The sequence below is a fragment of the Theropithecus gelada genome, chromosome 5 (assembly GCF_003255815.1).
Source record: "Theropithecus gelada isolate Dixy chromosome 5, Tgel_1.0, whole genome shotgun sequence".
Classification (NCBI taxonomy): Eukaryota; Metazoa; Chordata; class Mammalia; order Primates; family Cercopithecidae; genus Theropithecus; species Theropithecus gelada.
The window spans coordinates 127,929,409-127,938,329 of NC_037672.1; the positions used below are offsets into that span (position 1 = coordinate 127,929,409).

An 8,921-nucleotide genomic window follows, 5' to 3' on the forward strand; every position below is an offset into this window, starting at 1 on the left:
AAAGCCGTCCACATCTAGGATGCCGTCTGCTTCTGGGAGGAAATTTTTGGTTAATTTTATCTTAAAGTCTCAAAGAGGTATATAGTTTTAGGAGTCTGAAGGGCCCTTTGGAGTTGTGAGAGGTGGACCCAAAGCTTATGGTTCTGAAGATTTACTGTAGTGTGGTTGGTCAGAAGAACTTGATGTGGTTCCTCTAAATGTGGTTTAAGGGCAGCCTTATTCTGATGTCATTTTTAGATGACCTAATCTCCAGGTTTCAGACGTTGGAGGATTTGAATGTCTTTAGTTAGTGTATTTTGATTTTTTTTTCTCCTTGTGAAAGTATAGTTTGGCAAAATGTAGCAAAGGACTGTAGTACATTAGAGTTTAGGAGATTGGGAGATAAATAAGGTTCTATAATGAGAGGTACAGCCTTTTTAGTGAGAGCCCTTTATTGGATTCTATTACTAGAGGTATAACCCTTTCAGGGGGACCTACTTTTTAAGATCTTTACTTAGTTTTTTTTTAGTGGGAGTGAATTTGATCGTCATTAAAGCTGATGATCGTATCTTTGGCCACGGCAACCTAATTGATTAACTTTGTGAATGTTAGTTTTAAGATGCCATATTTTTAACCTTTTTAGAATACTGAGCGTGATAAGGACAATGATAGTGTCATTGTGTTTGTAACACCTTATTTAACTGTTTTATAACTTGTCTAGTAAAATGAGTTGCCCATCGCCGGAGATTATTTTTAGGAATATCTCATAAAATAGGCAAGTTTTAATAATTTTAGGCTATTGTCACAGGATTGGCTTTTTTGTATGGAAAGCCTTTACCCAACCAGAAGATATATAATCATAGGAATATACCAATATGCCATTGAGGGGGGCAACTGGAAGAAGTCTCTCTGTACATGTGTAAATGATTCATTAGACAGTAGATATATACCATTTGAAGTGTAGTTTTTTGGGGGGATTATGAGTTTAGCAAATCAAATATTGGTTATAAGCCATTTTCGAAATTTGGACTATTCTATTAATTATTAAATATAATTTGAATAATTGTGTCTGTTTTATGATGAGTTGTGGAATGTAGAGTTTTAATGACAGAAGCTTTAAAGACAGAAAGGACAGGTGGCTATCCTGGCTTTTTGAGACTCTACATTTAACATTAAATTTATACTTTTGTAGATATCAATTTTCTTTTTTTTAAATAATGTGTATTATTCTATTTCTTAAGCAGATTTTTATAAAGAAGTTGAATTATTGTAATCTTATGAAGTTCATTTAGATTGCATATCCTGACAGTTTTAGTCCTAGCTGATTTAGCAGAAAAAATTGTTTAAGAACTTTCTTGATATTTAGGCTGAGTTTTATTGGTATGAGCTTTAATTTAAGTAATTTGTGATGGTAACAGGATAGTGGAAAAAATTATCTAACATGGTGTCTATTTCTGATAGGGTATGACTAGAAGTGAGAAGCCCTTGATGATTTTATATTATGTCAAAATATGTTATCATTCTAAAAGTATATCTGTTGTCTGTATAAATATTTATTGACTTGTTCTTAGCTATATAACAAGCTCTGGAGAGGGCAAAAAGCACTGTGGATTGAGCTGATTTAAAGAAGTTTTTTTTGTTTGTTTCATTTTTTCCTATTAGCTCATTTTGGGTGGTAACAGTGTATCCTGTCTGATATTTCTCTTTTGAGTTTTTGGAATAGGTCCTATTAACAAAAAGTATTAACTCAGTGGAGTATCTCATAAACCAACATGAGGGTCCACTGCTTCAGATACCGTACTTACACAGCTGTGGCCTTTACCATCATCAGGCAGAGGCAATAGAGTAGTAGAATTAAGTAGATTGTGGCATTTTAGATGGGGATTAGAAGGAGTCGGATAATTTTATAAGATGTTAGACTACGCCTTTCTGCCCGTGGACGCCGCCGAAGAAGCATCGTTAAAGTCTCACTTCTCCCTGCCGTCATGTCTAAGTCAGAGTCTCCTAAAGAGTCCCAACCGCTGAGGAAGCTCTTCATTGAAGGGTTGAGTTTTGAAACAACCCATGAGAGCCTGAGGAGCCATTTTGAGCAATGGGGAATGCTCACGGACTGTGTGGTAATGAGAGATCCAAACACCAAGCGTTCCAGGGGCTTTGGGTTTGTCACATATGCCACTGTGCAGGAGGTGGATGCAGCTATGAATGCAAGGCCACACAAGGTGGACGGAAAAGTTGTGGAACCAAAGAGAACTGTCTCAAGAGAAGATTCTCAAAGACCAGGTGCCCACTTAACTGTGAAAAAGATATTTGTTGGTGGCATTAAAGAAGACACTGAAGAACATCACCTAAGAGATTATTTTGAACAGTATGGGAAAATTGAAGTGATTGAAATCATGACTGACCGAGGCAGTGGCAAGAAAAGGGGCTTTGCCTTTGTAACCTTTGACGACCATGACTCCGTGGATAAGACTGTCATTCAGAAATACCATACTGTGAATGGCCACAACTGTGAAGTTAGGAAAGCCCTATCAAAGCAAGAGATGGCTAGTGCTTCATCCAGCCAAAGAGGTCGAAGTGGTTCTGGAAACTTTGGTGGTGGTCGTGGAAGTGGTTTCGGTGGGAATGACAACTTCGGTCATGGAGGAAACTTCAGTGGTCGTGGTGGCTTTGGTGGCAACCGTGGTTTTGGTGGATATGGTGGCAGTGGGGATGGCTATAATGGATTTGGTAATGATGGTGGTTATGGAGGAGGCGGCCCTGGTTACTCTGGAGGAAGCAGAGGCTATGGAAGTGGTGGACAGGGTTATGGAAACCAGGGCAGTGGCTATGGCAGGAGTGGCAACTACGACCGCTATAACAACGGAGGCAGAGGCGGCTTTGGCGGTGGTAGTGGAAGCAATTTTGGAGGTGGTGGAAGCTACAATGATTTTGGCAATTACAACAATCAGTCTTCAAATTTTGGACCCATGAAGGGAGGAAATTTTGGAGGCAGAAGCTCTGGCCCCTATGGCGGTGGAGGCCAATACTTTGCAAAACCACGAAACCAAGGTGGCTATGGCGGTTCCAGCAGCAGCAGTAGCTATGGCAGTGGCAGAAGATTTTAATTAGGAAACAAAGCTTAGCAGGAGAGGAGAGCCAGAGAAGTGACAGGGAAGCTACAGGTTACAACAGATTTGTGAACTCAGCCAAGCACAGTGGTGGCAGGGCCTAGCTGCTACAAAGAAGACATGTTTTAGACAAATACTCATGTGTATGGGCAAAAAACTCGAGGACTGTATTTGTGACTAATTGTATAACAGGTTATTTTAGTTTCTGTTCTGTGGAAAGTGTAAAGCATTCCAACAAAGGGTTTTAATGTAGATTTTTTTTTTTTTGCACCCATGCTGTTGATTGCTCAATGTAATAGTCTGATCGTGACGCTGAATAAATGTCTTTTTTTTTAAAAAAAAAAGAAAGAAAGAAAAAAATGTTAGACTACTTACTGACAATTGTTGAATATATTTGGAATTTAACAGACATTTATAGAATGTGAGATTGTAAATTAAGATTATTTTACAAAACCAACTGAGATGAAGCTTTTATCTACTTGGTGACTGGTGATTGTTGTTACTGTTTGGAAACAATTAGGGTGTGTCTTAGTTCATAGGTCTTACTGCAGGCTATGTAATGGACCTAGGTTTTCCCACAAGTTTCTTGGGTAAAATCTGTTAATGTCTGATTGTTATGTTTATAAATAAACAAGGTAAAAGGTTTAGTGTAATTTGCAAGTGTGAAACCCAAGGGTTGTTATAAGATGAAATTTATTTGGCTAAAAGCCAAGACCAAAGCTCTAATACTCTGTTTTTAGTAGGTTTATATAATGGCAAAATACATTAAGAAACATTTAGAACTGGCCGGCATGGTGGCTCACGCCTATGATCTCAACACTTTGGGAGGCTGAGATGGGTAGATCACCAGAGGTTAGGAGTTTGAGACCAGCGTGGTCAGCACGGTGAAACCCCATCTTTACTAAAAATACAAGAAATTTGGCTGGGCGTGGTGAAGAGCGGCTGTAATCCCAGCTACTCGGGAGGCTGAGGCAGGAAAATCGCTTGAACCTAGGAAGCGGAGGTTGCAGTGAGCTGAGATTGTGCCATTGCACTCCAGCCTGGGAAACAAGAGTGAAACTCAATCTCAATTAAAAAAAAAAAAAAAAAAGGAAAGAAAAGTTTGAAACCTAGGATCTGTAATATCCTATAAATCTAAGAAACCCTCTCAATTGTCTTTTGCTTGTTGGCCAAGGCTACTTTGAATAGTTTTTATCCTCTGAGGTGAGAGAGGAAATCACTTTTGCAGTGAAGTCACGTTTCAAAGAGTGGAATGTTTTTTCTTGAAAGCTGAAGATTTTTTTTGAAACCGTGTGCCTTTACTGTGTGAGTTGTAATAGGTAAACAGAGTCAATTTTGGGGAACTATTTAGTGGGATAGGATAACGCTTGGTCATAGACCCACAGAATGAGCATAGAATTTTAAGGACTGTACTGTTACTAGGTTCTGATGCAATGTCTGGTAAAACTATGAAGGATTCTGTAAACTCTTGTGGCACTACCCTTGTGCACCGCTGATTTGTTTTTTCTAAGTAAAGGCAAACAAGCATAGACTGTCTTTATAAACTGTAATGATGAAGGCCAAGCAGAGTTCTATTACTGCAAACTTCTTGAAATGATCAGGTAAATCAGATAATAAAGTAGTACCATTTGGAAATACATTGAATCTTGGCATCACACGTTGTTTTAAATGGATTTAAAGGGTGCATGTAAAGTTTTGTTACATGGATATATTGTGTGTAAACTCTGGGCTTTTAGTATGCCCATCCCTTGAATGGTAAACATTGCACTGAGGCAGAATTTTTGCTCTTTACCTCACTTAAAATCCGGGTTCTTGTCTCACAACCAGGAAAAATTAGACATGTGACCATACTGAAAATGTGAGGAGAGCAGAATTTATTAAAAGGAAAGAAAACTCTCAGCAAAGAAATAGAGTGTCCTACCAATGTTCTCCCACCTCGCAGATTGAATACCAGGCCACTACACAGGAGCTGAAGAGGCCACGCTCCTCCCCACTGCATAATGTATGAATTCCCTGCTGCTCTCTACTATTCTCCCAGTGCACAAGAGGGCCCCTGGTCTGTTATGGCAATGCCCAGACAAGGCCCTGGGCAGGTTCCCTCATCCTCACAAAAGTATCTGATGTAAACACTTGTGGGGTGGGTCAGAGATTTTCTCAGAACCCTCCCTTATCTGCATCCTGCATCTATCAGTACTAAAAAGATAATTTTCCAACTCATCCTGTCTCCAAATCTCCCCACTTTGGAGTTCCAAGTTTCTATTATTACCCTTTATATGTCCATGTGTACCCTTTATTTAGCTCCCATTCATAGGGAAGAATATGCAGTATTTGATTTTCTGTTCCTGGGTATTTATTTATTTATTTATTTTATTTATTTTTACCCTGAGCTCTTGTAATTAGGATAATGGCCTCCAGCTCAATCTATGTTGCTGCAAAAAACTTTTTTATTTCTGTTTTTTACAACTGTGTAGTATTTCATAATATGTATACAGCACATTTTTTAATCCAATCATTCATTGATGGACTCTTCAGTTGATTTTCTGACTTGGCTACTGTGAATATTGCTGCAATAAACATAGGAGTGAAGGTGTCTTTTTGATACAATGATTTCTTTTCCTTCTGGTAGAACCTAGTAGGTGGATTGATGAGTTAAATTAGTTATACTTTTAGTTCTTTGAGAAATCACCATACTGTTTTTCATAGAAATTGTACTAATTTACATTCCCACCAACAGTGTATAAGTGTTCCCTTTTCTCTGTATCCTCATCAACGTATTTTTTGACATTTTAATAATAGCCATTCTAACTGTTGTTAAGATGGTATGTCATTGTGGTTTTAATTTGCATTTCTCTGATGATTAGTTATATTGAGTATATTTTCATATGTGTCTTGGCCACTAATATATCTTCTTTTGAGAAATGACTGTTTATGTCCTTTGCCTACTTTTTAACAGAGTTATTTGTTGTTTCTTTTTTGAAGTGTTTGAGTTTCTTATAAATTCTGACTGCTAGTCTTTTGTCAGATACAGTTTGAAGGTATTTTCTCCCATTCTGTAGGTTATCTGTTTATTCTTTTAATTATTTCTTTTGCCTCACAGAAGTTTTTCAATTTAATTAAACTCCATTTGTTTATTTTTGTTTTGTTGCACTTGCTTTTAAGTCATGAATTCTTTGCCTAGGTCAATGTCCAGAAGAGTGTTTCCTAGATTTTCCTCTAGGAATTTTGTAGTTTGAGGTCTGAAGTTTAAAATATTTATCCATTTTCTTTATTTAATTTTTATATACGTTGAGAGGTAGGGGTCCAGTTTTGTTCTGTGTATGGCTATACAATTTTCTCAGCATTACTTATTGAACAGGATATCCTTTCCCCAGTGTTTATATTTGACGACTTTGTCAAAGACTGGTTGATTGTAGGTGTGTTGCTTTATTGATGGGTTCTCTATACTGTTACAGTGATATATATGCCTATATTTCTACCACTGCCATGCTGTGTTAGTTAATATAGCTTTTCTGTATAATTTGAAGTTGGATAATGTAATGACTCCAGCTTTGTTGTTTTGGCTTAGAATTGCTTTGGCTTTTTGGGCTCTTCTTGGTTTCATATGAGTTTGAAGAATACTTTTTCTAATTATGTGGAAAACAACATTGATAATTTGATAGGAGTCGTGGTGAATGTATATATCACTTTGAGCATATGGCCATTTTAATGATATTTATTCTTTCAATCAATAATAGTGAAAAGTTTTTCTCTTTCTTGTGTCATCTATATTTCTTTCATTGGTGTTTTCATTCAAGTAGTTCTCCTTGTAAAGATATTTCACCTTCTTTGTTAAATCTATTCCTATGTATTACATTTATTCATATTTGTAGCTATTGTAAATGATATTAAGTTGTTGATTTGTCTGTCGGCTTGAACATTGTTGGTGTGTAAATTGGTACTGATTTTTGTAAGTTGATTTTGTATCCAGAAACTTCACTGAAGTCAGATCTATTAGTCTTTTGCAGAGTCTTTGGTATTTTCTAAGTATAAGATTGTATCATTGATGAACAGAGATAATTTGACTTTTTATCTAATGTGGAAGCCTTCTCTTTCTTATCTTTCTCTTGGTGATTGCTATGACTAGTATTTCCAGTACTATGTTGAATAGGACTCATGAACATAGAATCTGTGTTTTCTTTCAGTGCTTAGTGTGAATGATTTTAACTTTCCACCATTCAATACAATGTTCACTCTGGATCTGCCATATATGGCTATTATTATTTTGAGGCATATTTATTTGATGCCTCATTTGTTCTGGAGTTTTAACATGAAGGGATGTTCGATTTTATCTAATGCTTTCTTGCATCTATTGAGGTGATCATACTTTTTTTTTTTTAATTGTATTCATGTGGTGAATCACACTTATTGATTTTGTATGTTTAGCCATCCTTACATCCCCATAATAAAATCCACTTGATTGTAGTGAATTATCTTTTAGAAGTACTATTGAATTCAATTCACTGTGATTTTGTTGATTATTGCATCCATATTCATTAGGGATATTGGCCTGTAGTTTTATTTTATTATTGTGTACTTGACTGATTTTGGTATTAGGATGATGCTGGTTTTATATAATTCCTTAGGGAGGAGTCCTTCCTCCTTAATATTTTGGAATAGTTTCAGGAAGAGTGGTATGAACTCTTTTTGGCTGTGAACTCATTTGGTATTGAGCTTATTTATTTATTATTTTTTTTTTTGGTAGATTGTTTTTATTACTGATTGAATTCCATTACTCATTATTGGTCTGTTACGGATTTTTATTTCTAGTTGGCTCAAAAGTGGGAGGGTGTATGTTTCCAGAACTTTATCAGTCCTTTAGTTTTTCTCATTGGGCACATAGAGATATTCATAGTAGTTCTGATGATGTTTTGTTATTTCTATGTTACCAGTTGTAATGTTGCATTTATCATTCACGTTTGCTCTTATTTGGATCTTCTTTTTTCTTTGTTAATATAGTTAGTTGTTTACTGATTTTGTTTATCTTTTCAGAAAATGAGCTTTCTGTTTTGTTGATTCTTTGCTTCATGCTTTTTGTGTCAATATCATTAATTCTGGTCTAATCTCTGTTATTTTTTTCCTGTTAACTTTGAGCTTGATTTTTTCTTGTTTTTCTAGTTCCCCAAGTTTCATCACTTGAATTTTAAATCTTTTCATCTTTTTGATATAGGCATTTAATGCTATATACTTTTCTTTTAGCACTGCTTTTGCTGTATCCGAGATATTTTGATATGCTGTTTCTCTGTTTTCATTCCTTTCGAAATGCATTTTGATTTTTTCACTTTATTTATCTTTTCTTTCTTCTTTTTTTTTGAGACAGGTTCTTGCTCTGTTGTCCAGACTAGAGTACAGCAGCATCATCTCAGCTCACTGTGAACTCCACTCCCTGTGTGCGCCACCATGACCAGCTAATTTTTGTATTTTTAGTAGAGATATGGTTTCACCATGTTGGCCAGGTTGATCTCAAACTCCTGCCCTCAACTTCAAGTGATCCACCCTCCTTGGCCTCCCAAAGTGCTGGGATTACAAACATGAGCCACTGCACCTAGCTAATTTTATTTTTTACCCAAAGAATGTTCAGGAGCAAATTGTTTAACTTCCATATATTTGTATGGTTTTGAGAGTTTGTCTTACTGTTGACTTCTAGTTTCATTCCACTGTAGTCTGAGTAGGTATCTAATATAAATCTTAGTTTTTTTTTAACTTTATTGAGACATGCTTTATGGCCAAATATGTGGTGTATTTTGGATAAGTTCCATGAAAAGATGAGAAAAATGCATTTTGCATTCGTTGAGTAGA

General features: G+C 36.2%; 1 protein-coding gene across 4 annotated transcripts; it reads left to right on the forward strand.

The window, feature by feature from the left end:
* The first annotated feature begins 1,904 nt into the window (after positions 1-1,904).
* LOC112625264 (heterogeneous nuclear ribonucleoprotein A1-like) lies at positions 1,905-3,419 on the forward strand. 4 transcript variants are annotated; one of them, XM_025386510.1, is made up of 2 exons: positions 1,905-2,739; positions 2,887-3,419. In XM_025386510.1, the coding sequence occupies exons 1-2, from the start codon at positions 1,965-1,967 to the stop codon at positions 3,081-3,083; spliced, it is 972 nt and encodes a 323-aa protein (XP_025242295.1). In that variant the 5' UTR covers positions 1,905-1,964; the 3' UTR covers positions 3,084-3,419. The 4 variants fall into 4 exon arrangements, with proteins under 4 accessions (XP_025242295.1, XP_025242293.1, XP_025242294.1 ...); XM_025386508.1 differs by having other exon boundaries at positions 1,905-2,715; positions 2,851-3,419; XM_025386509.1 differs by having other exon boundaries at positions 1,905-2,715; positions 2,872-3,419.
* The last annotated feature ends 5,502 nt before the right edge of the window (positions 3,420-8,921 follow it).